The following is a 26,809-nucleotide window of genomic DNA, read 5'->3' as shown; positions in this document are numbered from 1 at the left end:
TGATCCCAAACTAGAGCAGCTGATCCTTTGAGGACTGCACCCCAGGACGAGTGACTCACTCCACAACAGTTTTGGGAAGGCTGTTTGCCCATGGCAGGGACCCCACAGCATAGCAGAGGAAAGATTCCCCTCCCTGAGCAAACAGAACAAGATCTCGAGTGATGAACTGACCAAAACCTCCATGCCCTGTCTCCCTGCACTGTTGGTGGGAAAGAGGGAAGGGCTGGGGAGGGGAAAAGGTGTTTTAAAGGCTCTTTTTTACTTTTCATTCTCCTCCTCTGACTATGTTAATAATTAATCTACCTTATACCTTTAAATTTCAGCCTGTTTTGCCCTTGAAGTATTTTTCTCTCAGTTCTTAACTCATAAGCACTTTATTATTTTTTTTCCCTTTCCTCTGCCCAACTATAGCAGAAGAGTGTGAGCGAATGACTTCTGTGGGTGTCTGGCATCTGGCCAGTATCAAACCATGACAAGTGTATGCACAGGTTCCTCTGCAGACACAAAAACTTGGTAACTCATCAGGCCTCTTCTTTCTTGACTTATTGAGCATAGATTCATCTTTGCTCCAGCATTCATATGGCCTTTGGGTGTTCTGAAGCAGCAGCCCCCAAGCACCAAAAACTTCCATTCTGTTTGCTGCAGACTTTGTATTTCTCCCCTCAAAACTTCAAGTCATGTTTGGAAAAGAAGCTTCCAGTTCTGGATGGATCACAGAATGACATCGTGGATCCACTGAACTGTACTGAAAGATGTTTTAAATTAATTTTAAGACAAAAGGAGAAAAAGAAACACCCAACACCACAGAACTGAAGCCCTGCTCTTCAACAGGGAGAACAACATACTCTCTGTTGGTGTCTTGCACAGAATTTCACTCGACTGGAGCTAATGTCTGCGTCAGAGGAAAGGATTATGGGGATAGTAAGAGAGGTTTCCAAGAAACAGAGGAATGGTCTGATCTGAGCAAAGCAAATAATGAGGCCTGCTGGCAAATGAAACAGTGAGCCTAACATCAAGCTGTAAATGAGCAGAGATGAATATGCTGTCAGAAGCTGCTTTGTGAAGGACTTAACAAAAGTGTTTAGTGAATGCAAAGCATCTTGCACCCAGAGAAGTTAGGAGGGAACAGCGCAGATTCATAGCAGTAGGTATTCACCACCAAAACCTGCTCTTTTGAACGTTGTTGGGTTAAACTGGTACAAAGTAAATGAGTAACTTTACATTTCAACAGCAATTTATGTGCAAGCTCACAGAGGAGAGGAGATTTGTGGTTTCTGTTTTGTCTAAAACCCAAAGGATGCTAATAAATGAATGCACAGCAGGAATTGCTTTTGTTCTCTCCTTTGTTGTTATCCTGGGAAGGACTAGAGTTACTTGTCCCACTGTCCCCAAATGGACAAACTGTGCTAAATGGTGTAAGAGTTAATCTGTTTAAGTTTTGAGCAGACAATTTTATTTAATTGACCATGGAATAAACATGAGTTTAATATCTCAAATACATTTATGAGGAAAAATCATGGCCATGACTCTTGGCAGCATTAATGATCTAACCCACTCTCCATGCCCAGGTGGAACAAAAAGTCATCCTTGCTGACAAGGGATGGGACTCTTAAGTGCTGTTTTGATCTTCCCAGTGTTTGCAGAGCTCTAGCATGGGTTGTTTTGAATGAGAATGTGATTGTTTTCTTCCAGAGCAACTGCAGTGATTTTAATCAGTTCATTATGAATGTGGCTTCTAAAACCAGTTTGTTCTCTCAATAGGCAGCAAGTGGAGTAGTGAATATTGTGGATATTGTGATGAGACTTGGGTGCAGACACAGCATCCTGGTGTGGCCACAGACATGTGGATCAGCACTGAGAAGTGGCATGTGGCAAGGCTGGGTTGGTGGAGACCCAGAAGCTTCATATCTGGGGAAGCAAAAGGAAAAGCTGAGCACAGACAGGTGAGGGATATCCCAGTACCAAATTAGCTTCAACCTGCCAAGGGCACTGGGGATAAAATGTATGTGAAATGAGGAACCTGTTTTATCCTCAATAGAAGCCTGCAGTGGTGTCTGGCATAGAACACATGCTGTTTGTGGCAAATAGGTGTATTTTTGACATTATTCCATTACTCAGATATGACATCTATGGCATTAGATTGACTCTCTCATCTCTGTTTAGTTTATCTTGCATGAGAATTTTGACAGGGGAGGAGATGAAAAGATGTATGGTATCAAATTGCTGACAACAGTGCAACAATGCCAGAACATGATAAATTTCTTGCTCAGTTTTACCTAATCTGGCACAATCATACCTTAGGGTCAGTTTAGGAACAAGGTACTTAGAGATAGCCCTGTCTTAGGAAGCAGAGAAGGGAAGAGTTTGGCTGGGACTGTGGACATGGTGTTTGGGTTGTGGTTTTTGAGGAAGAACATTTGAGGATTGAGGAACCAAACCCCACTTTTCATTTAGACAAGTACAAACCCCTTTCTGCCCTGCCAATGTCATGCTGTGAGTTAATAACCCTAAGTGTTGTACACAGGTCACTTTCACTGATGTTTAATTACATAAACATTGATGAAGAATACTTGACCAATATCATGGCCAAACTGATGTAAAACAGTTGAACAACACAGATCAGGTGGCAAGAAATCCATGGCAATAGGAATGTGCAGTGGTCTCTTGTGCCTTTCCTTGTGTGCTGCAAGATTATCCAAATTTCTCACAGTTTCTTGTTAGGCTTTATATGAGCTTGTCCCCTATCTGAACCCTACTTGCCTCAGACAGTGCTCTTTGCTGTCTTTTCCAAATGTGATTGCACCCTCTATTGCATGAATTAGAGCTGCTTTTCTACAGACAAATGGCACGATTCCTTTTATTCCTACTGTGACTAGTGATTTATGTGCCATCTTCCTGATACAATAAATTCTACAAGACCTAAATACTAATATATACTAGGGTTTCCTGCAGTGTTATGGTAACCACTGAAGATAAAATTAAGAATGCTTAATGATTAACGCTCTGAATTTTAAGTTTTATTTTAAAAGTAGAGCAGACTGCACTATGTAATTACATCTTTGTTTGCAAACCATAAAGAAATTTGAAACACAAGCCCAAAATACGGCACTATAAAATAAAACTGCTTAATTTCTTTAGCCTAGGAAGGGGAAGACTATTAAATAGAGAAGTGCAGCATGTTCTACGGCATCTGCTCTATAGGCCTATCAAAAAATATCTCTGCACCCGCTAAAAATCCTATCACGATCCGCCTCATCAGTGCCAATTTGGGAACGAGGGCCCGGCAGCCGCATCTGTCCGGGGCGGGAGCGGCTGCAGCGAGCGCTGCTGCACCGAGCCCGGCGGGCGGTGAGTGCTGCCGTGAACCGGGGGCGATTTCCCCGACCCGGCTCCTGCCGGCGCCGCCGCAGCCTCGGGGGCTCTCCGGGGAGGCGGTGCCGGGCCGGGGGCGGCGGGCGGGGGCAGAGCGGCCGGGAGCCTCCCGCGGCTGGCGGGGCGGAGCCGCTGGCGTCACGGCGCGGCGCAGTGCGGGCCGGGCCGGGCCGGGCCGGGCCGGGCAGGTGAGGCGGCGGGGCCGGGAGCGCGGGGGTCGCTGCGCGCTGGCGGCCGGGGCGGACGCGAGGCCCGGGGCCCTGAGGGGCCGTGAGGAGCCGTGAGGGGCCGTGAGGGGGCGGGGGCGCGGCGCCACCGGCGCGGCTCCTGCCCGGCCGGCACAAAGGATGGGCAGGCGGCGGCCGGGTCAGCACCAGGGTCAGGGCCTGCCTTCCCCGGCAGGGTTTTTGGAGCTCGCGGTACCCGACGCAGAAAAATTGGAACCAGATTCCGGCAGAAAAGTAAAGACTCATTTTCGATGTGGCGGTGCTCAGGAGGAGCGCCGAGGGCAGGTGACCCTGGCTGCCAAGCACATTGCCTGTGCACACACGTTTGTGCGGATGGCAGCCGGCAGAGCCAGCATCGCCTTCCGGATTGTGATGTGCAGTTGGTATAACAGACATCGAGTGCCAAAAATCCCAGATAGCTATTGACACTGGGGGCTAGCAGCCTCGCTGAGGGAGAGGTTTCCTGCCTTGCCGCTGTTTTGATCACCACCTAGATTTACCCGAGGGCAGGTTTGAGATGTCTTCCTGTGAACAACCAGTAAGTTGAGGAAAATGGGGATTAAGGGTATAGGCTCAGTTCATAGTTTTACAGTGGTTTTCTGCTGGACCAGTGGCATGCTGTCAATGATAGCCTTTCATTTCAAGTAATTGCAAGTCACCACGTGTATTTTTGAGTCATGCATAGGGGTTCTTTCCTTATATCACTGAAACGTTGCCACTTATGATTTGGAATGCAATTGCTTTGCAATACACAGTAAAGAGCAGGAAGATAAAGGAGGATCTAGAATGAAATTAATAGATGGAGATGAGATAACATCATCTGTGCAAATGGCAAGGTATAATAGTAGTGAAGGGGGCTGCTAGTTTCTCTTCATTGTCATGGCTTTGTGAAAGGGTTGTTAAAGGAACTGGCATGAATCTGATTGGGTTTTCATTATGTCTTCTTTCAGGTATCTCCTTATTTTTAATAAATTCTCATTGTGAGGAAATTACTTTGTCCTCGAGGCTGATAAAGGTACTCTACAAAGTAAGTACTCTGCTTGTGAGATACAAAGGTCATAAGAAGTTTTCAGTAATTTGCAGAAAAAATGTTAAGGGGAACGCTGGTGCAGATATCTTCACAAAGTCTCTGTACTCTTTCTTGCTGGTCCTTTTATGGGACTTTGTGGCTAATGAACTTACCTAGCAAGATGCAGCTTGCTGTTGGTGCTGTGTGAGGTGAGGGTTGTCAAGATGTGCAGCTGAGATTATGAATTGCTTTTCTCTTGTGTGATATACACCTTGGTCTCAGGAGAAGCAGTCTTAAGGGAACCCTTGATATAACGTTAGCAGTATTTCAATAGATGTTTTCTCACTCTCATTCTTCCTTATCCTCCTTGGCCCTCAAATGCACTCAAAGTTACTCCAGCTGCAGTCTTTGTGAGGTGTTTGGCAGTCAGTTTTGCATTGTGCAGTGTCTCTGGATCCCTGCACAGAGCTGGGGATTGGTCTGTGTAGGCATCATCCACCATGCTTAACAATGCTTGGGTTAGCGTGATGGTATACATGGCCTTATGGAGTTCTGCTTTTGGTAGTGGTTGGGGATATGTAGCAAATTGTGGCTTTGTCTAGACTAAGGGCTACAGGAAGGAAGACCAGTGTATGGAATGCCCCAGACAAAGAAGCAGAAAACATGAGATTTAGGGGAGTGCTGTGCAGCCAAAGAGTAGAAGAGCTGGGAGTTTTTTCCCCAGGGGAACTTTAAGAAAAAAATTAAAGAGACTTGTTGCATGAGTGTGCAGTTGTGAGGGTTTTCTGAAGAGGGATGGGGTGATGTGGAGCTGTTCTTGTATAGGAACAGCTTTGGTCTGTGGGCAAGGAGGCATATAGAAAAAGTCAGACTTCACTCATGAGCTGTTTCCATTTCTGGCAAAAAGAATCAAGAAATCACATGTGGTTCGTTTATGCAGCAGATCTGTTGGCATCTATCTGATGTGCTATTTTGGAAACCATTTGGCTGTTTTACCCACCACACTGTGAACACTTTGGCTACAGGAGTGATTCTGATGAGATCCAAGGAGCCTATTCAGCACTTGGGTACCATTAAGCACTGAAAGAGGAGTAGCAGTTCTGAGGGTGGCTTTTGGGGTATGTATCTTCTTCTCATGATTCAGTCCCTAAGGATCAGACCCTGTCCTTGCAGTGGGGATATTTCTGCTGAATTCAGGAGTGGCAATAGGAATAAAACTAAACTTGGTTATTGAGAAAAGGTGTTGCATTAAGCCTTGGCCTCAGCACAGGCAGCAGTAGTGGTAGGATCAGTACCAAAAGGATTTTTTGCCAAAGTGATTTCATGTTGCAGCAGGGGTCTGGAATCTGCTGCCAGTCCACAGCTTTGCATTATTGTAAACATATGCTGAGACTGTGATTTATTTTTTTTAGCTCGAGTGAGTTTAACTCAAGTGAATTCTACATAAATATAAACCCTTTGCTGACCCATTGGGAACTTCTGGGAAGTGTGACATCTGTGACTGTTAATTGTTTTAAATATTTCAATCTCAATCCCCTGTGATGCTAGGCAAATACTCAGGTAACCTAGACAGTATCTCTGTTGTCTCATTTGTGCAAAGGTGCAGGTGTGCCCATAAAACACAAATGCCTTCCATCAAGAGATGGAAAGAAGGGGTTGTAACAAACACAAAGACCACACTTCATATGTGAAATGTCGAGAAATTACTTGAACTTCAGTAAAAAAAATTAAACAAAATTTTTCTTACCTCAACCATTTTGTTCTGAGCTATTTGTCTTCTAGACCATGATGATTCCACCATCTGCACCAAGCCCTGTGAGCGATGCTGCACTCTTGTCAGGTGTGGCTTCTCAGGAGGTGTGGAGGTCACCAGTTCCAGGCTATTCTGGGCTGCCCACACGGCACATAAGTCACCGGGCCAACAACTTCAAGAGACACCCGAAAAGGAGAAAACACATCCGGCCCTCGCCGCCACCACCACCAAATACTCCGTGTCCTATTGATCTGGTTGACTTTGGGGATCTCCAGCCTCAGAGGTCTTTTTTGGAACTCCTTTTCAATGGGTGCATTCTCTTTGGGCTTGAATTCAGCTATGCCATGGAAACAGCCTATGTCACGCCTGTGCTGCTCCAGATGGGGCTTCCAGACCAACTGTATGGAATGGTGTGGTTCATCAGCCCTATATTAGGTAATTTTTCTTGATGCTATTTCTTCCCTCTTATTTTATCTCTTATGGGGTTTTTTTTGTGGCTTTTTTTTGTTTGCAGTACCTCAGCTCATGAGTATATTCTCTCAAGATGTACTAACCATAATTTTAGACAAACAAATAGGAGGATAAATCTTGATGTGCCCTGCCTTGAAATAAGACCAATGTACTCAAAATATCTGTTCTTTTAATAGCTTCTCTTAAAACTTTTGTGAGGGTAAGCTTTGGTTGCTCTGTTCCTGTATTTCAAAACAAGCATAAGAAGATTGGTGTATCCGTTTATGTCACCATGAAAAAAAGCATAGAGACAGTTTTCAACTGTGTGTGAAAAAAAGAAGAGTGGGATTGCCTTCTACTGTTTAACTTTCTGAAACAAATGGGGTGTTCCTATGATGAAAGACCATCAACCACTGATGATACAGGTGTTGATTTACTTGCCTTAGCACAGAGGAGGGCTGGGAGTGTATCCATTACTATGGATGCCACTTGGAAAATTTTGTTCTGCCTGTTCTTGTACTCACAACATGTGCTTCAGAAGAAGAGATAGGCCCCTCCTAATGGGCTGGCACAAATTAATTACAGGCACTTTTCCTACTTGTTTATTTGCTTCCTGCTGTTTTCCAAGCTAATCCTGCAGGGGATCTCACATCTTATATGGGATAAATGAAATAGCTTGTAAGGAACAGAGTGCTTAAGAATGTGTAACTTGTACTCTGACTCTTCACCTGGTGTCAAACTCTGTTACAGATGCAGAGTGAAGTGCTCAGCAGTGAGCAGCAGCACATTGTGTTACTCAGTCCCTGTCCTGGGCAGTGCCAGGCAGTGTGCAGTGTGTGCTCCTGGGTGACCAGTGCTGACTGGGGGTGTCACTGCACTGTGGTGTCCTGCCTTAACTGCCTTTTATGGCATGCCTGTTTTAACTCCTCTGTGAGACAGACTTGTAGAAAAATCCTCTTCATTGGTGATTTTTTTTTTTCTAGGGTTTTTGCTACAGCCTTTGCTGGGAGCCTGGAGTGACAGATGCACATCAAGATTTGGGAGGAGAAGACCTTTCATTCTGGTTTTAGCAGTAGGTGTGTCTTTTAGAAATGATGGGCATAACACTTAAAAACGTTGTGCATCTCTCTTCTGTGACATCCCTTGTGGCACTAAGCTGAACAAAGTGCTCCTGAGGTGTTGGGTGTTGTGGCTCTGAAGAAGATGGTAAGTGACACTGAGCTGATGCTTTGGCAGCTGGACATCCACACACAGAAGCTTCCCAGAGTCTGAAAGGATGTTTTGAGGGTCAAGAATGGGGATGGTTTTGGCCAAAGTAAACTCTACACATTTATTAAGCTCGAATAGTGGAACAGGATTATGTGTATCCTATAAGCCACACTAATTTCCTAGGCTGCATTGATATGAACAAGAGCAGTAGTTCTTGTTGCAAGGTTGTGCAGGTAAAATAATGCTTCTGGAGTCTGGAGCTCTGCAGGCTTGCTTACAAATAGTGACTGATTTTGTTTTGGTTTTGTTCCTAGGAGCACTCCTTGGGCTCTCACTTATGCTGAATGGCAAAGATATAGGGAGTGCCTTGTCTGACACAGAGAATAACCACAAATGGGGTATCATCCTTACAGTCTGTGGTGTTGTCCTCATGGACTTCAGTGCAGATTCAGCAGACAATCCCAGTCATGCCTATATGATGGATGTGTGCAGCCCAGTGGATCAAGACAGGGGCCTCAACATCCATGCTTTGTTAGCAGGTATGTCTTCTTGGTGCTTCCTGGGAGAAGTGAACCCTGAGTAAACAAGCCCTGCTGTGAGAAAGCAGAGTGTAAATGCTGGTCTTTTCCTGAATATAATGTATATATCCTGAATATAAAGTATAATGACTGAGGCAGACTACCTCAACTCAAGATACAGTCTTGGGCTGTTCATCTGAAGGTCCCTCACATATTTTGTAAGACTTATGGAAACAAATCCCTTGAGGGAGGAGGTTTGGCTTCCTGCAGGTGTGGAATATGTATCCAGTAGTTGCTCTGTTGGAGGTGAAAGTGCATACTGGGTGCTCTTGATCCCTCACTGCTGTCATCTTCAATCGCTGTGCAGCCCTGTTGTAGGAGACTATTCCACACTCTTGAATGTGTTTGTGAGTAAGAAAGGAGATGTTGTAAGACTTCCACCATGTGAATGGCGAGAGAGAGGTGCTCTCAAAACTTCCCTGTTCATCAGTAGTAACACAGAGGCAGAGTTTTGTGCACTGTCAACACAATGCTGAGTAATGAGCTTGCTACGCTTCTGAAGTGATTGGATCTGTCTTAGTTAGATCTGCATTCCTCATATGAGGAAAATGGATTTTCACTTTCAGGAAAACAGTCTTAGCTGAATGATTGCAGAGCCTTGTCACAAGGCTGGTGGACACTTCTGTTTACGGACTGAAATAGCTAAAGGTAAGGTGTTTTGTTCTTGGCAAAGAAAAGATAAAATTTTTAATTATTTGTATCATCACTTTCACAGCACTTTCTCCCTCTTTCTGTACCATGTTGGTACATCCAGACTGTCCTTGTGGAACAGCTGTGTTAATTAGTGCATTTGAAGTGAAAAGGGATCAAATGGTAAAACAGAAATGTCAGATTTTTCTCATGATTCATTAGACAAGTTATGCTGTGCTGCTACTGACTTGTGGGACTGCATAGGGAAGATAATCTTAGCTCTGTTTTTCCACCAGGTCTTGGAGGTGGCTTTGGTTATGTTGTTGGAGGAATACACTGGGATAAAACCAGTTTTGGAAAAGCTGTAGGAGGGCAACTTCGTGTCATCTATGTCTTCACCTCAGTTGTACTGACTATTGCTACTGTGCTGACTCTAGTTAGCATTCCAGAGAGACCATTAAAGTCCTCTAACAGGAAGAAAAAGGTGATGAAAAGTCCAAGTCTTCCTCTCCCTCCTTCTCCACCTTTCTTCTTTGAGGACAGTGTAAATGAAAACTCTGCTTCTCATAACTCAGCTCACTTACATGAAAGTTTTACGAGTCCTGTTTCCCCCATGAGCCCACTCACGCCAAAATACGGGAGTTTTATCAGCAGAGACAATTCTTTGACGGGAATTAATGAGTTTGCATCATCCTTTGGGACTTCCAATATTGACAGTGTGCTTATAGACTGTTTTACAGGCGGGCATAATAGTTACATGACACTTCCAGCTAGTTTGTCCAGGCAGCCTGTCAGTGTCAGCTTTCCTCGGGTGCCTGATGGCTGTTACCATGGATCAAATGGAATTCTGGAGCAAGGGGAGAGCAGCTTAACATCAGGGCCTGATAGTGATGTGCTGAGAGTGGGATCACTGGATGCAATAAAGCCACGGTCATCAGGGATCTTGAAAAGACCTCAGACCTTGGCCATTCCAGATGCTGTAACAGGACACTGCCCAGAGAATAACAGAAGAAGAAATGTAACCTTCAGCCAACAGGTAAGAGCAGGAAATCAATGAGAAGACCATGTAAACATGAGTGTTATTAATCTCTTCATAGAGTTTAAATGTGTGGTGCACAAATTATTCATTAAAGACTCTTGTGACAGCTTCCTCATAAAAGTCATTATAGGAACAGCACACCTGCTATGACTCTACCAGTAAAGTAGTGGGTAGAGTGTGAATTATGGCTGACAGTCTGTCAGCTGCCTTTGTTAAGATGGTAGAAATGGGAATGTCCCACTCTTAACTGGGCCACTTGTGAGTGTTAGGTCAGTATTTTTAGTCCTGCTTCACTACCAAGGGAGCTACCACATGAGAGAAAAGGTCATATTTTTATTGAGCCTGTATCTTCCCTTTCCACAGAAAGACCTGCAAAATAGGGCCAGGGATAGGATTCTCCCATGAGCTTCTCCTTATGGCAGTCATTACATCTGGCTCCATCAGGGAGGTGAGCTTTCCCTTACTGAGGGATAAGACTCTGACCTCACCTCCCACTGTTGGTGATAACTTGGAATGTCTGAGACCTCTGCATGCTGGCCCATTTTTTTATGATCTGGGATGAGGTAAACGGTCCTCTGTTATTTTTTGGTTTGGTTTGGTTTGGTTTGGTTTGGTTTGGTTTGGTTTGGTTTGGTTTGGTTTGGTTTGGTTTGGGGATTTTTTATTTTATTTTAATTATTTGGGGGTGGTGTTTTTTTGTTTGTTTTGTTTGTTGTCGCTGTACTTTGACCCAGTTTGTGAGAACAGACTTTGTTAGGGCCAGGATTTTACAGACTGAACACACTGAGGTTGAGGGTTGAGGTTAGCAAGCAATGATAATGTGTTTCAATTCAACTCATCCTCTTCTTCCTCAGTGTCTCTAAAACTTCAGGATCCACATTCACCTGAAAGTGGGTACAGCTCCTATAAAAGCAATGGAATTTATGCATTCCCATTGTGTCTGTGCATCTGAATGTGGTTACCAAGTACCCTAGAAAAGGGAAGAGAACTGGTTCAAGCATACTGAAAGCTACAGTGCCTTGCTGCCATTTGTCACTTGTTCCAGTCTAATACACTTCTTAATCTCCCAATCAACAAACTCCAGCAGCAAAGTTTAACTTTCAGATGATCAGATAGGTGTGCAATATTGCATACATCTGCTTAAAAGATGTTTGTGTTTCCCTTACTGTGCCTGTTGACCTGGCAGTTCTTATGGTGCAGGTTGCTAATATCCTGCTGAATGGTGTGAAGTATGAGAGCGAGCTGAATGAATCGAGTGAGACCTCGGAGCAGCCCCTGTCTGTGAAGCTGCTTTGCTCTACCATCTGCCACATGCCCAAGGCTCTCCGGAACCTCTGCATCAACCACTTCCTAGGTACTCCCAAAGCACCCTCTTGCCTTCACCAGGAAGGACTCTACCTCTGGTGAACCTTTCTCAGTATTTTATCTATTGCTGCAATGGCTGCTAGAGACAACTTGATTTCTTCCATATAGATACCAATGAGGTACCTTCTTAGAACACTTAGAACCCAAAAACACTCCAGCAAAGCAGTAAAGCCTGTGTTCCTAGAAAGGGAACAACAACAACAGCCTAAATCAGCATGTCTTAAGGGGAATGTTCACACCAAACAGAAAGATGAGATTAGTTGGATTTCCATGCTTACACCCTGAGACCTGTCTCAGGGTGTAAGCATGGAAATTTACTTTCCTCCCTGTGACTGCTCATGTACAGGGGTCCCAGAACAGGCCAAGAGGAGGTGTGGAGTGAGGCATTGCAGGAGTGCCTGTAACCAGTACAGTGTTACCTTTACTCTTAACCAATGTGTGACTGGTGTTTAGGAAGCGCTCGCAGTCATTCCAGTTTACACAAAGTTGGACAGAAGGGACCAGGTAATTAATACTCATTGGCTGTGAAAGGAATTAAGGGATTGCCTGCATCAATGGCCTTGGTGCCAATTTGCGAGCAGAGTTTTTAACTGTGTCAGAGGCACTCTGGAGGCTGCAACCATGACATAAGAAGCACTCTTTCCAGTCCTATGTGGGAGGATAACAGCAACCTGAAATTACTATGGGATGAGCCACTCTGTTAAACTGAGCACTGTGTCCTGTCAGAACCTGAAGACAGCTCAGACTGCTGTCATCTATTTTTCTCTCTTGCTAAACCAGTATTTTGTGGCCTTTAGTCAGCCTAGAGGTTTCCACTTAGGAATTCAAATGGTAAATCTTGGTCTTTAAGAGCCTGAATGTCTTTAACAAACATTGCAGCATTATGCACAGGGAGCAGCGGTCTCAGATAAATGTGGCTGGATATTATGTAACACTCAGGTTGTACAACCTGTCCTAGGGTGTGATTTGTAATATAGCTGATAACATCTATGTAAGCTTACAAGGGGAAACAGATATTCTGGAATCCTAATAGGTTACTTCTCGCTTCTTTCAGGTTGGCTTTCATTTGAGGGGATGTTGCTCTTCTATACTGACTTCATGGGAGAAGTAGTGTTCCAAGGGAACCCAAAAGCACCTCACAACTCAGATGAGTATCAGAAGTACAACACTGGGGTCACCATGGGCTGCTGGGGAATGTGCATCTATGCATTCAGTGCTGCTTTCTATTCAGGTACTTGGTACAGCCTTCTTAACTACTGCTTTGGGAAAAGATACATTTCTTGGAAGTGGTGTTTCTGCAACAAGTAGGCCAGTGTTTATGGTGCAGGCAGCCTACCACATGGCACAAGTGCTGTAGCAGAGTGTTCTTTTTCACCCTGTTACCTCTGCTACATAGCTGGGCCTGCACTGACAGCAGGTGAGGTCAGCAATCCAGTGAAAACACATCTCTCTTAGGATGTGGTTCCTTTCACAGGTGGCATTTTCAGTGTACATTGAATGCAGACATACGTGCAGTCACCATAGGCTACACAATTGTGGTGTAGCACCACCCAGTGCCTGTGTGTCCCAGGCAGAGTACTCAGGTGTCATGTGCCACCCCAGCACTTTATCATGTGTGTCATGCCTCTGCCTTCCCACCCCACCAGTTCCCATTTACCCTTCAGGGACAGGGACACTGCCAGGCTCCAGCTCTGCCATGTCCTTTGTGCAGATAGGGCAGCAATGCTGCATCTTGGCAGCCAGATTTGGAAGGAGTCCTTGGCACTCAGGTGCAAGCCACCAATTCCTCAGAGGTCTAGCGGCTGCCACTGAGATGTGGCTGCCTAACCACAGGGGGCCCCTCAGCCGCACTGAGGGGTGGCAGTGGGGAGGGCTGCAGTTCACCCCGAAAGCTGTACCGTTTTCTTGCAGCCGTGCTGGAGAAGCTGGAGGAGCGCTTTAGCACACGGACACTGTACTTTGTGGCATATTTGGCCTTTGGGCTGGGCACGGGCCTGGCCACGCTCTCCAGGAATGTCTACGTGCTGCTGTCCCTGTGCGCTACCTACGGCATTCTGTTCGCCACGCTCTGCACGCTGCCCTACTCCCTGCTCTGCGACTACTACCAGAGCCGAGAGGTGAGCCCCGGGCTGGGGAGGGGACAGGAGCCCCCGGGACACCCCCTTACTCTGTGGCTGTGTCCCCGCAGTTCGTGGGCTCGCAGGCGGAGGGCACGCGGCGTGGGATGGGCGTTGACATCTCCCTGCTGAGCTGCCAGTACTTCCTGGCGCAGATCCTCGTGGCCCTGGCCATGGGGCCGCTGACGGCGGCCGTGGGCAGCGCCAGCAGTGCCATGTACTTCTCCAGCCTGATGTCCTTCCTGGGCTGCCTCTTCTCCTCCCTCTGCGTCACCTACGAGCTGCTGCCCCCCGAGGAGCTGCCACCCTCCGAGGAGCAGCGTCCGCTCCTGCCCCGTGCGCGGAACGAATAAACGGGAGAAGCTGCCACAGCCTCTGCTGCCTCATTGTGTCACCCTTGGCCTCCCTGCCGCGACAGGACGGGCTGTGCACCCCTGGGACGGCAGCAGTGGGCTTGGCAAACAGAAAGAAAGGTCTGTACTGGCTTTGCTGAGCTTTCCCCTGCCTGTGGGAAGGAGAGGGGTGAGTCAGTGGCGCCTGGCACTGCTCGTCCTTCCCCTGAGGTGGCAGAGGCCTGGCTGTGTCCCTGGGGCCACAGCAGCAGGAAGTGGTGGGGCCGTTCCCTGCAGCTGCCTCGTGGTGCTGTCATCCCGGGGCATGACTGGCATTGTCCAGCATGAGGCAGGAGACCTCAAAGTCTGGTGCCTGGGCAGGACAACCTCACTCTCTCGAGTGGCAGTGAGCTGCTGGGCTGCACGCACTGCTGCAGAGACTGCCACCGTGGGAGTGGTGACGTGCCAGTTTGGGGGCAGAAGGTGCCACCTCCTGGCCAGGCAGAGCAGCCTTGGTTGCCAAGGGCAGTGGTGATTCCTGTGAGGCCTTTGGGAGCGGTAGGTCCATCCTACAGCCTCTGCCCACGGAAGGCCTGGCTCTGGAGGGTGCTTTTCAAAACTCTGGGTAGGCTGAGAGCAGCTGGTCTTGCTTGGGTGGTGTAAATCCTCTGCTAAGTGCCATGGGCTTCTGGGTGCACAGAGCTCCCACTAGCAGAGCTGCTACAAGACACCCCTGTGGGCTGAAAGCTCTGTGGCCTGGCTCCCACACCCCACTCTGGAGGTCCTGCCTGTGGTCCCTGGTGATGTTTGCCAATACTTGAGTATTTCCTTCCTCATTACAGTTTAATTAAGACTACAGGCATTTGTGATGACTTAGCAGGAGGATTTGTCCATAATCCAATTTAGCAGTTGTCCACAACCCAGTTTTGGGGAGAAAGGTCTTTTCCCATCATTCTCCCTTGGGCAGAAGTTTATTCTGAAGAACTTTACTCATTAGAAAAATGTATGTAAGCCTGCATCACATCATTCTTGTTTATACAATTTTACCATAGGACATTCTGAAGTCTGGGGATCAGTGACTAAGTGCTTATCAATTAGAGCTGCATCTTCCACATCTCAGTGAAACCAGTAAAAGGGCATTGGGTTTCATTATCTGAGAGATTTCTTAATTACTCTGATTTTAGAAGGTGGTGTGTGAGAATTTTTACAAGTTCTAGTTAAGGTCAGGAGTTAATTTAAAATCATTAATAAAACTCTTTCTAAAGCCCCTGTCATCCTGCCTCTGTATTTGGGTAGGCAGCCAAATTTCACCAAGACTGGTGGGCATTTTGGTGTTCACTTGTGCTGTGCATGGCATCCCTGTAGAGATTATATTTGGTCCAGATCCAGAAGAATGGTTTTCTCTGGAGAGTCACTCCGTTTAAATGGGTTGTACTTCACTGTTCACCTAAGTTTATTCTGATCTATGATGCCAAGGTGAAATAATATGTATAATCTTTAGTTGTTGTGGCTTGCTGTAATCCAGTGCTGAAAACATAACTTGTAAGAACCCCTCATTTTTATCATCTGCTCCCAATTATTATATTTTAGAAGCAAGTTTCATACTACTCAGTACTGACTTAAACAAAGGAATACTGCTGAAATTATGAAGTCAAGCACTGAGAGACAAAGGACTGTCAGCTGTCAGACTGATGAGTACATTCATCTTTCATTTCTTTCTTTGGGCTTACATGGTGTCATATGTGCAGGAATGTCTGTGCCATTTCCTTGATTATGGGACAGCTGTCTCCAAGAATGTTCAGGATAAAGCTGGGACAAAATACCATGAGAAACAACATTTGGCACTTCTAATTTCTGACAATCTAGACTTGACTTTGAAGAATTATTTTCTTGTTAGTCTGCTTTGTTATCTTAATTTCTCTTCTGTATCTTCTCAAACTTTTAAACTCAAAACTTATTTTTTGTTTGGTTCCACTAGCTAATGTGGTATTAGTTCTTAATTGTTTTTTTCTCCTCTTTAAGTTTTGTAGCCAGCATTATTGCACTAAATGGATTGTGAGCACTTTACTTTTCCAGGTAGCTGGAGTTGCAGATCATTTTGTTCCAAGTGAAAATCTTCAAAAAAATCATAAAATCAATGTATTTGATGATAATGTTTGTCTCCATTTCCATCTGTAAATAATATCAACTACATTTATGTAGTTATAAAATTGTATGCCTGTATGCCTTGCCCAATAGACTCTATATTACATTTTTCTACTTTATGGGATATGGACTTTATTTTGCATATGTATTTATGTAGTGGTACATACACAGTATTTTTAAGTCAACATCAGTGTGTGTTAATTTGGGGCTTTGAGCAATACTAATGGTTTCTGGAAAAAACAACAACAGAGCCTGTCACCATCATGCACAGTTGGAAGCTGCACCAAATCCTTAGAAATAACTTTAAAAAGAGGCATTGCTTACTTGCTTATTCTCTTCCTTTGTCAGACTTTTTGTATTTTACAGAAATTACTGTATATGGTCACTGGTGGACTGTGAACTGCAACGTGATGTTTCCCTTCTGGAATCCAAAGGTGTCAAATATTCTGTCTAAATTTGCAAGTTACTGATTAAAAAAAAAGATGCATGAGTTTAGGCAGGAAAATGATTTTATGCTGTGCTGTTTTTCAGTGATGCCTAAAGGTTAATTTTGATTAAGTCCTTATCATTAAAGGTTACTTCATGGCAATTATTTGTGGATGTTTGTAAATGTATTTATTACACGTGTACAGAAGCAGGGAAAATGGGGAGAGAGATGGAGAAAAGACCTAACTGGTTTTCACATGTTTGTAATTAAGCAACCTGTAACCATTTCAGCATGTCTGCAGCTCCCTCAGCCTCTGCTGTGTCACTCAGAAAGACAACCTCACAATTTCAGAACTGCTGTTCTTTGGTTGGAAAAATAAATCTTTTCTTGAATCAAAGATAATAAAATTTATATATAAAAATACAATATGTATCTATGTATGTATAAACCATATTGGGAAGTATTTAAAGGAGTTCTCTGGTCAATTTATTTTCTACAAATGAGTAATTAAGCATCTTGCACTCTACAGGAGATACACTTCATTAAAAAAAGAATTTGTGTAAAAGGTAGCTTTCTTAATGTGTGTTCTCCCTCACTCAGACTGGAAGACAGCCTCAGGAGAGAGGAGAAACTTTTAGATGCCATTATCATAACAACACCCAATGGACTGCACAAGTCCAATACACATCTTGAAAATTCTTTGAGTACCAAGGGCTGAAATGCCAAAGCAAATCTCCAGCATCTGTTTATCTAAATAGACATTTTCCAAACCTGTGGTTGTTATTTCATAATTGTTCATTTAGCCCAGCTTTTCTGCAAGGAAGGTTTTTGTGGATATTCACTGGAAAAATGCCTGCAGCAACTTTCCATCACTGCTGCTCCTGTAGCAGGGCCAGTTGACAAATTTCAAACTGCAAGACAGCAGCAAAACCTGCAGGGCAGCAGCACTGGGACAAGCTGGAGGTGTTTTACCAGAACCCTTAATTGGAATTGCAGTCCTTGCTGTATTTGAAGGTTCTGGGGAGACAATGTCCTATGCTGTACAAGAAGTTTTTAATGTTAAAAGCTTTGTCAGTACTCTCTCTCATATATCCTGTGCAGAAATGGTAAATGCATGGAATGATGAGAATTTTGGGTGATGGCAGCTTGCTGCCTTATGCCCCCAGTCACAGTGGTGGCCAGATTCTTTTTAGATCTGTAAGGCAACAGCACAGTCCAAGCCCCAAAGAGGGTTAACAGTAAACAAAGGAGAGGTTGCTTCATCCTGTGTTGAACATGGAAGTCCAGGGAGCAGGAAGAAAGTAGGCAATGAGGAATGTTAATGAGATGAATTCAGATGTAAGATACACCCAGAGTAGCAGTCTGCAGGCTGGGGAGTCTGCAGTGGGGGTGATGCATTATCAGCCATGTACATAAGCTTGTTTGTTTGTTTTGTTCTTGCTTCTAGGATCCAGGGATAGCTTTCTCTCAGAAAAGGATAACAAATCTTGTTGCAATAGCCAGTGGAACAGCCAGCAGAGGAAATCACAGCATCAGAGCAGAAATGAAGATTTTGGGTTGTGTGAGTACGGCGTTAACCAAGCTTAAACTACTTAGAGCTACTTAAACATGAGGAATGTAACAGTATTCTTGTCAGTGCTGTGAAGAATTACTGTGCTGGAGGTTTGAGCTTCACCCATAGCTTTCTTCAAGCCTGGCTTTTGCTGTGTGCCAGCCTAATGATCCCCTACTGTGCTTCTGCTTTATGCCTATTCCTTTCATTTATTTTTGATTTACTACAGTTATTTTTTTTTAGCCCACACAACACTTTGGGGAAGAGGGGATGGAATACAGCTGAGTTGGAACAATGCTTCTTCCTGCCAAGAAAGGCAAATGTTTGCTCCTTTTCCCAAGCTCTTGCTGTGGAGTATTCAGTGAAGTGTTTACAGCAACACGCCCTCAAACCTACATCCTATACACTCCATTATTACCCACAGCCCCCTTAAACAACAGGGGCTCTTCACAGCTCCAGAGAAAAGTATCAGATGATCTTTTGAAAGGCAGGTTCAGTCCAAAGTGTAAATGGCATTCAGTGCTCATAAGTACCTACAATTCTTTTTCTCTACCAAATTCCAGGAGGCCTCAGACACATTGTTTTTCCCAGCCCTGCACTTCTCACTGTTCCCAAGGTACTAGAAATATTCACTGTAATTTGTTCTCAGCCTTCATCTGCTGTCAGCATCACAGCAGCTGAGAATTATGCTTTATATGCCCAGCATACCTATTTTTATTCTTTTTTAGAGCTTGAGCTTTCCTGTCCTGGTACACAGTACTGTGTATCTGTGCACAGAGCCCCACTGCTTCCACAGCAGGCTGGGGTTGGTGGCCCAGGGGCTCTGCATTGCTGCACAAACTGTTCTTCTGACCTACATGGAAGAGTTTATACATCTAGAAAAAGCTATTAATTTGGTCAATAAGAAGAAACAGGCCCAGTGATTCCATGGACAATGAAGAGGGAGTTAGCTGAGGCACTTCCAGACTTTTCTCTTAGAACTTCTTTCATTTACCTCCTGTTCCCACTGTACCATGCAAAATTAGTGTGTGATACCAATAGTCCCTCACCTCCTGCACTGCAGGCAGCCCCAGAGCTCTTAGTATGGGAAAGGGCATGAAAACAATTATTTTACTGCCTTGTGGATAACTGTGGGATGCTTTATTTAATAACAAAGTAAGGCTGGGGTGTTATGTGGGGTTTGTTTTGGTTTTGTTTGTTTGCATTTTTTAAATTGGGCCAAAAGCCAGGGCTCCACAGAAGTGTCATAAAAGAAACATTACAGACAGACCCTGTGTTCAAAGCAGAAAGCTCCAGAAAGGAAAAGCTGTGTGGTACCTTTGGATTATGGTAAGAAAAACACTGCTGATGCAAACTTTCCCCTTGGAGCAAGAAAAGGAGATCTAGAGGGAAATTTCCTGGAAGCCAGTGCACCAGAGTGCACTTACCATTTTATAGAAAATGTGATGCTGAACATATCAAATGCACAGAAGGGAGGTGTAAGAGAAAAGCAACACAACTTTTCATAGCCTCAGTCACTTCCAAGAACAGCTGTTTATTCACCTAATCTTTCACCCATGAGCAGAAATAAAACCACTCTTTCTCAGTATTGTGAGAGCAAGCCAAGCCCTTTTCTTAAAATATTTTGTCAACTCATCCTCTGCTGGACTGGTTACACTACCAGCTTTATAGAGATGCAACATTGGAAACTTGTCTTCCCTGGTATTTGTAGAATCATCTAAGAGTTGCAGCAAAGGAAGCCCAAAAAGCTTAGGGTGCACCTGAAGTAGGAGAGAGACTTTGATGGGTTTCTTGTCTCTTGGAGCAGGGTCAAATATGTAATTAAATAATAGGACTTGTAGCTCACTTCCTCAGCTCCTTTTTACATGAGACTGAAATATTTCTCTTTTGCTTTTAAATGAACAAATAGGCCCAGAACCTCTCTGAAGAAAGTAAACAGAAAACCAGCTGCACTTCCATTGGCATTTGTCTGTGCCAGGCCTCCCCTGAACCTCTGACTGTGCTGTTACAGTAAATCCCAGCCAGGACTCAAAACACTTGACAAGGGGAGCAGGCCAAGGGCAGCTGGTACAGGACATGCCACTACTGCAGGCAGAGCACCTGGAGCCTGTGGCACGCCTAGGAAGCGTTGTATATTCCTCTGGAACGGTCCTGCACTGCACTAGAGCCCCAAAACCTCTTTCATCCACTAAATTTGGCAACAGTGAACTTTGATTGAGAAGACTCTGGAGAAAGCAGCAGACGGACGGTGTAGAGGTAACGTTTTAATGGGGTCAGATGCACTGACAGGGCAGGAGTCCGCGGGCCGGTGCAGTCCCGGTGCAGCCCGAGACCCTCCCGGTGTCAGGGCGCGGTGCCGGGCTGGGCTGAGCCGTCCGCAGGGGCAGCCTCGGGCTGCTGCTCGCGCTGTCGTCGCCGGCGCAGCCTCTCGGCGCCGGTCACCGTCATGGGGTGGAGCGGCAGGAACCCCGCCAGCCCTGCCCGGTGAGACGCGGTGAGAGCGGGAGCGAACCGGGCCCCCCGTTCCCCGTCCCCGTGCCCTCCCAGGCTTACCCAGGAGCTTCTCGGCGGGCCGGGAGAGCTGCGCGCCGCAGCCCAGCCAGTACCGCAGCCGCTCCAGGTTGAGCCCCGCCACCTTCTCGCCGTGCGCGTTGGGCAGCGGGTCAAGGCAGCCGAGCTGCTCCAGGTACTTCCCGTCGCGGGCGCGCCTGCTGTTGGCCGCCACGATGCGGAAGAACGGCCGGTTGGTGCAGCCCCCGAGCGCGAAGCGGATGACGACGTGGCCGCCGCGGTAGCCCCTCAGGAGGCGGCTCCCTGCGGAGAAAGCGCGGGGTGGTCACGTCACGGCCCGGCCGAGCCGAGCCGAGCCGAGCCGAGCCGCACTCACCGAGCTGCACCATGACGGCGGCACTGCCCGCGCGCGGCGCACTGAGATGACGTAACGGACAGGAAGTGCACAGCGGGGGGCGCGCGGTGGCTGCCGGGAGTTTGAGTCTGAGGGGTTGGTGACGTCATTCGGGGCATCCCAATGTCGCCGGGGAGCGATGGGCGGTCAGCTGGGGCTCCCCGAAAAGGGCCACAAAATGCCTGAAAATTCATAGGGAGGGTGTGCGTGTGTGTCAAATACTGGAACTGCAGAGTTTTTCATTTTTATATCTATTGACAGACAATGGTAGTTTATTTAAAAATTGACTTTAAAATAACCCCACGTATCTGCTATAGCAAATACAGGACTTCAGAATATAAGAAATCCCGAATTTAGAATTAGAGGGCTTTCAAATACAAATATAAGTTGAATGCGGCTTGAAGGTGTCAGAAGAGGTGACGTACACGAGGAGGCAGAGATCTCCCCGCGTCCGGCTGTTTCTGTCGCTGGAACGAGCCCGAACACGGAGATTTGGGGATTTTGAGTGGCTGCCGCCTCTTGCTGAGCGGCGCGGAGAGTGCAGCCGCCTGCCGGAGAAACTGCGCATGCGCACGGCTTCCCGCCGCTCGCTGCGGTCACCTGCCGGCGGAGAGCACGCATGCGCGCTGAGCTCACTGAATGACGTCACCTGCCCGCGGAGAGCACGCATGCGCGCTGAGCTCAGTGAATGACGTCACCTGCCCGCGGAGAGCACGCATGCGCGCTGAGCTCAGTGACTCTCTGATGTCACCTGGTGGTCAAAGGCGGTTCTACAGCTGGGAAATGGGCGTGGGTTTGGGGTTTGGGGTTTGGGGGTTGAGGTTTGGGGTTTGGGGTTGGAGGTTTGGAGTTTGGGTTTGGAGGTTGGGGTTTGAGGTTTGGGGGTTGAGGTTTAGGGGTTGGGATTTGGGGTTTGGTGGTTGGGGTTTGGGGGTTGGGTTTTGGGGTTTGGGGGTTGGGGTTTGGGGTTTGGGGTTGGAGGTTTGGAGTTTGGGTTTGGAGGTTGGGGTTTGAGGTTTGGGGGTTGAGGTTTAGGGGTTGGGATTTGGGGTTTGGTGGTTGGGGTTTGGGGGTTGGGATTTGGGGTTTGGGGTTTAAGGTTTGGGGTTTGGGGTTCAGGTGTGGGGTAGGGAAAAAGGGAGGGCTTTCCATTAGGATTTTGGGTTCGGATTAGGGTTTAGGTTTAAGGGTTAGTTTAAGGTTAGGGTTTGGGGATTTTAGTTGGGAATTATGTTTAGTGTTAGGGATTAGGGTTAGTGTTAGGTTTTAGGGTTAGGATTGTGGATTTGGGTTATGGTTGTGCTTAGGTTATGTTCTACAGTTTTGTATGACCCCGTGTTGGTCAGGAATTGCATAGCTTTGTGTATTCATTTTTATTCTGTAGCTGTAGTGTATTTGAATATCCTGTACGTGTGTAGAAAATATGTCTTGCCCTTATGTACTTGCTTTATAAAAAATGCATTATTTATATATTATCATTTTATTTACATATTATTTATTTTTTATTTATGTGTATTCAAAGTGATTGGGTTTTCGAGAGATTGAAATTGTATAGGGTCATGTTATTTGTTCTGTCACCTGTATTTCATTCTGAAGCCCTGTACTTGCACAGACTTTTGTCCAAGGATGTTTTGCATTTTGTAGAGTTGTCCTTGGTTTTGTATCAATCTGCATTTAAACCGATGTAAAACAGTGTTCTCTCAAATGTACAGAAATGTATTTGAGGAAGTATAACTGAAAAGAAGGTGATTCACTGCAGTTGTAATAAAGATTTGCTTCTTCCCTCTGGCTCCCATCTTTCTTTGGTGTTATTTGCTCTTTTTTGTTTGTTTTGTGTTGTCTTTGTGAGGGTCTCTCCCTGTTCCTCTGCCTCTCTCTCACTCCCTTTCCCCTCTTTGTGCTTCTCTGTCTCTCTCCCTCTCTCTTGCCCAACTTTCTCCCCTTGTCCTGTCTTGTCTTCACCTCTCTCCCCTCTTTCCCTCTCTTTCCTCTTTGCTTTGCCTCTTTCACTTTCTCTTGTCTTTTGTTTCTTCTTGTCTCACTTTTTTTCTCTTTGTCTCTCTTTCCTCTCTTCATCTCATCCCTTCCATCCTGCACCTCTTTCAGGTGCACACACAAAACCCCAGAAGCTGCCCCCAGCTGTCCCTGGGCAGAGTTTGGCCATCCCAGCAGTGGGAGGCTCAGAAAATCCCTGAACCCCTGGCCTGGGCAGGACTTTGAGGTTCATCCTTTTCCAAGCCCTTTACAAGGGACATCTTCCCCTGTCCCAGCTGGTTCCAAACCCCCTCCAACCTGGCCTTGGCCACTTCCAGGGGTTTTCCTTCCACAGCTTCCCTGGGCAGTCAGTGCCAGCTTGCCCTGCTTGTTGTTAATTCCTGTTTAGTGCATTTTTTGTAGTCCTTTCCTTCCCCTCACGTGGTTCTCTCTGTGCCAAGAGCAGCCAGGCAGCTGCACTAAAATTTGATGGGTTTTGATGTCTCTTGGCATTAAATTATAACATAACATTTAAAATGTGTTCCATTTTATAGGACTCCAAAAAGGCTTCTGACTTCAGACAAGTAACAGTGACATTCCTAAAAACTACATCAAGTCAAACAAGAAGAGTTGTTAATTAGAAGGTAGGATAAATAGAAGCTTTAAATTGACAGTAAATGCATTGTTATGGCTAAAATTAGAGATTACCTGCACCTTTAAAGCCTTTGAATTTGCTTTCCTGTTGTTAATGAAAATAATTATTTCTTGCATTCTGGAAATCTCTCTCCCAGGGGTGTGATGCATGAGAAAAAGAAGCACAAGAAGCAAAAGAATGTTCTAACATCACAAATGTGGACAAATTGCTGTTCAGAAGAAAGAGGAAGTAGAAAATAAAACAGCTGAAGGTGCAATTAGCAGCTTGACTGCCTACTACATTACCTTATATGAAAAACTGTGGAGATGTGGAAAATAGATCCTTGCCAAAGTTCTGTTCTTTACAAAATTTGCTACACTGGGATTTAGAAACAATACATGAGGTGAGTTTCTGCTGTGTAATGGTTTTTAAACAATTGAAACTGGCAATTCAGTAGCTTTCAATGTCGTATTTATGGCAAGTTTCATTTCAAAGAGCAACAAGTATTTTATTTTCTGAAATAGGGGATGTAATCAGAACAAATTACAGGCACTTCACAAGAATTTTTGGGGTGATTTAAAAAAAAAAGCAAACAAGATTAAAAGTGGCCTCTACCCCCAGCATTTTTGACACTCCCTAAATAAATACAAATAGTTGCCCTAAATAAATGAGAACAGTTCCCTGCTTTTCAGTTGTTTAGCAGGTGAGTGGTGACGTTCCCTGCCAGGATTTGATGTCAGAGAGGCCAAGACAGACTTGGAGCATGGAATCATTGACATTGAAGGGACTTTTGGAGATCCTCCAGTCCAACCCCTGCTCAAACCTGAGCAGACTGGTCAGGACCTGCCTTTTCCAGTGTTTCACCATCCTCATGGTAGGAAAAGTTTTTTTCTTATTTCTGTGAGCATTTTTTTGTATTTTAATTTGTGCCTGTTGCCTCTTCTTTCACTGGCTACCACCCAGAACAGTCTGAGCCTGTAAAGTTTTACTCCCTCCCATCAGGTATTTGTGCACACCAGTTAATTAAGGTTTCACCTCTTCCCAAGGCTAAACCATCTCAGCTCTTCATCCTGAGCATGTCAGATGCTCCAGTCCCTCAATCACCTTGGTGACATTTCCCTGTATTTCACCTTCTCTCTGAGTGAGATAAATCTGAGTCCTGGCTCAGTTTACCCAAAATTCAGAATGTTCTTTCACTGCAGGACTGAGGTAATGTCTCATGACTCTCAAAGTTGGGAATGCCAGGTGCCACTCTGAGCCCATCAAAGGAAGATGAAAATCTCCATCCACTGCTGCAGGCACCATAATTCAAACCCTGCTGGGCACAGCTTGGTTTCACACTGCTTTCCTCACTGTGGTCTCAAAGAGCAGTGATGCCACATATGACACCAGTATCCAACCATAATGGACAAAGACTCTTTGACTGATTGGGGTTACAGAGTGTGTGTTTATTGGCAGTGCTGGGCTGATGGGCAGGGCCACCCCTTAATTCACACAGCCCTGACTGCAGGTGAATACAGGCATTATTTTATTTTATTATTTTATTTTATTTTATTTTATTTTATTTTATTTTATTTTATTTTATTTTTTATTTTATTTTATTTTCTATTTTATTTTATTATTGTATTTTATTATTTTATTTTATTTTTTATATTTTATTTTATTATTTTATTATTTTATTATTTTATTTTATTTCATTTCATTTTATTTCATTTTATTTAATTTTTTAGTATTTTATTTTATTTCATTTTATTTCATTTTATTTCATTTAATTTCATTTTATTTTTAAATATTTTATTTTATTTTATTTTTTTATATTTTATTTCATTTTATTTTTTTATATTTTATTTTATTTTTTATATTTTATTTTATTTATTTCATTTAATTTCATTTAATTTCATTTTTTTATATTTTATTTTATTTTATTTTATTTTATTTTCGAGATATTGAATACAAATACATATTCATAACCCAGTTACCACCCACTCTCCTTATGCTAATTAGAAAAAAAGCAATTAATCATGTGTAGTTTGTCCTTTGAAATGGGTCGGTGGTCTTTTTATGAGTAGGGTCATGGGAGGGAGGAAGGGATATGGCTCTTCCTCATTCTGACCTTTCTACCTTTTCAATCCAAAGTGACAAATGAACCCCTGGCCATGTTCCAGTTTCATGTTTCCAGTTGGTTTCTGGTTTGCAATTGTCTAATGTTCTTGAAGTTCCTTAAAAGATTCTACATTTCTCATAACAAGCCCAGCTGAACAAATATCAGGTTATAAATACAATTATTTATTGGCTAATGATTAGCTCCTAATTCTAGTAGTGCCTCTCTATTAAATTTAACAAGGATTAATTTTTTATTAGGTTTAACAAAAATAATTTTAATTAAGGCCTTAGCTTTTCTAATACCTTAAATTCTTCAAAATCTATGCCTCACTATCAGCTCCACTCAGCACTGAGGGAGGACAGCAGGACACAATTGGCTGGGTTTGGCATCAGAGGTCCTGCTGAAGGTGTCCAGAGAGGTGGCACCGGCCGTGCTCCTGTCCCAGCACTCCCAGGTCGCCTTGGCAGAGGCAGATGGGGCTCGTGGCCGGGGGCTCTGGGGGTCCCCCTGCCCAGGGAGCTGGGGGGAAGCTGCCACTGCAGCGAGGGCAGGCCCAGAGGAGATGAAGGAGTCCAGGCTTTGGGCTCTGCACCCACCTGGAGCTGTCTGCTCCACCCTATGCGACGCTTCAAGGGGGGACAGGACATCTACGGTGAGAAAACACCATGTTATCTGCAGGATTGTAGGAAGGATTTTAGCCCTGGCACGGATCTCAGCAGAAGCACAATTTTAGTCCTTTCCCATTTCCATTACCCAAGGATCACATTTTAATCAGGGCATCCAGACTCTGCTGAAACAAAGAGAGTTATTGGGGTTTTCTGCTTTTTGAGCTGTTCCCTCTCCATCTGCCTGCCCCAATTCTGCACATCATTCACACAATCCAGCAGCCCTCCTTTCACAGCTCACACAAGGTCCTACCCCATCGTTTCTCCCAGACAAACCAAAGCCTCTCACTGTGCTCCTGTTTCCCCATCAGCTGTCAGAATG

At 45.1% G+C, this 26,809-nt stretch overlaps 2 protein-coding genes and 2 long non-coding RNA genes across 9 annotated transcripts in view; 3 read left to right on the top strand and 1 right to left on the bottom strand.

Annotated features, from left to right (window-relative positions):
* Positions 1-1,325, top strand: part of LOC117245385 — a 2,874-nt gene extending 1,549 nt beyond the window's left edge. The window contains exon 2 of the long non-coding RNA XR_004500049.1: positions 412-1,325. This is a non-coding gene — a long non-coding RNA (uncharacterized LOC117245385). The remainder of the gene's footprint in view (positions 1-411) is intronic.
* Positions 1,326-3,324: 1,999 nt separating this feature from the next.
* On the top strand, positions 3,325-16,818 carry SLC45A1 (solute carrier family 45 member 1). Of its 5 annotated transcripts, none has more exons than XM_033519268.1 (11): positions 3,331-3,348; positions 4,550-4,626; positions 5,552-5,726; positions 6,391-6,796; positions 7,795-7,887; positions 8,335-8,559; positions 9,525-10,264; positions 11,468-11,621; positions 12,687-12,863; positions 13,544-13,749; positions 13,821-16,818. In XM_033519268.1, the coding sequence occupies exons 4-11, from the start codon at positions 6,394-6,396 to the stop codon at positions 14,100-14,102; spliced, it is 2,280 nt and encodes a 759-aa protein (XP_033375159.1). In that variant the 5' UTR covers positions 3,331-3,348; positions 4,550-4,626; positions 5,552-5,726; positions 6,391-6,393; the 3' UTR covers positions 14,103-16,818. The 5 variants fall into 5 exon arrangements, with proteins under 5 accessions (XP_033375156.1, XP_033375159.1, XP_033375158.1 ...); XM_033519267.1 differs by lacking the exon at positions 3,331-3,348 and adding an exon at positions 3,497-3,560; XM_033519266.1 differs by lacking the exon at positions 3,331-3,348 and adding an exon at positions 3,497-3,560 and having other exon boundaries at positions 5,549-5,726.
* A 2,901-nt stretch (positions 16,819-19,719) lies between these two features.
* MRPS16 (mitochondrial ribosomal protein S16) lies at positions 19,720-21,160 on the bottom strand. Its single transcript, XM_015648240.3, has 3 exons — positions 21,093-21,160; positions 20,759-21,019; positions 19,720-20,682 (listed from the first exon to the last, which is right to left on the bottom strand). The coding sequence occupies exons 1-3, from the start codon at positions 21,103-21,105 to the stop codon at positions 20,549-20,551; spliced, it is 408 nt and encodes a 135-aa protein (XP_015503726.1). The 5' UTR covers positions 21,106-21,160; the 3' UTR covers positions 19,720-20,548.
* Positions 21,161-23,218: 2,058 nt separating this feature from the next.
* On the top strand, positions 23,219-25,240 carry LOC117245386. 2 transcript variants are annotated; one of them, XR_004500052.1, is made up of 4 exons: positions 23,219-23,728; positions 23,876-24,121; positions 24,419-24,592; positions 24,921-25,240. It is a non-coding gene; the product is annotated as an uncharacterized LOC117245386 (long non-coding RNA). The 2 variants fall into 2 exon arrangements; XR_004500051.1 differs by having other exon boundaries at positions 23,225-23,728; positions 24,419-25,240.
* Positions 25,241-26,809: the final 1,569 nt, after the last annotated feature.

The sequence above is a fragment of the Parus major genome, chromosome 21, assembly GCF_001522545.3.
Source record: "Parus major isolate Abel chromosome 21, Parus_major1.1, whole genome shotgun sequence".
In the NCBI taxonomy this organism is placed as follows: Eukaryota; Metazoa; Chordata; class Aves; order Passeriformes; family Paridae; genus Parus; species Parus major.
Note: the sequence above shows the minus strand (reverse complement) of the source record. Positions and strands in the feature narration are given on the sequence as shown.

Coding starts and splice junctions, on each gene's coding strand:
- SLC45A1 (XM_033519265.1), top strand. CDS start 6,394: ATGATGATTCCACCATCTGCACCAAGCCCTGTGAGCGATGCTGCACTC. Junction 10,265..11,467: donor ATGTAACCTTCAGCCAACAG/GTAAGAGCAGGA, acceptor CTTATGGTGCAG/GTTGCTAATATCCTGCTGAA. Junction 12,864..13,543: donor CAGTGCTGCTTTCTATTCAG/GTACTTGGTACA, acceptor GTTTTCTTGCAG/CCGTGCTGGAGAAGCTGGAG.
- MRPS16 (XM_015648240.3), bottom strand. Junction 20,683..20,758: donor GCCCGCCGAGAAGCTCCTGG/GTAAGCCTGGGA, acceptor CTCACCGGGCAG/GGCTGGCGGGGTTCCTGCCG.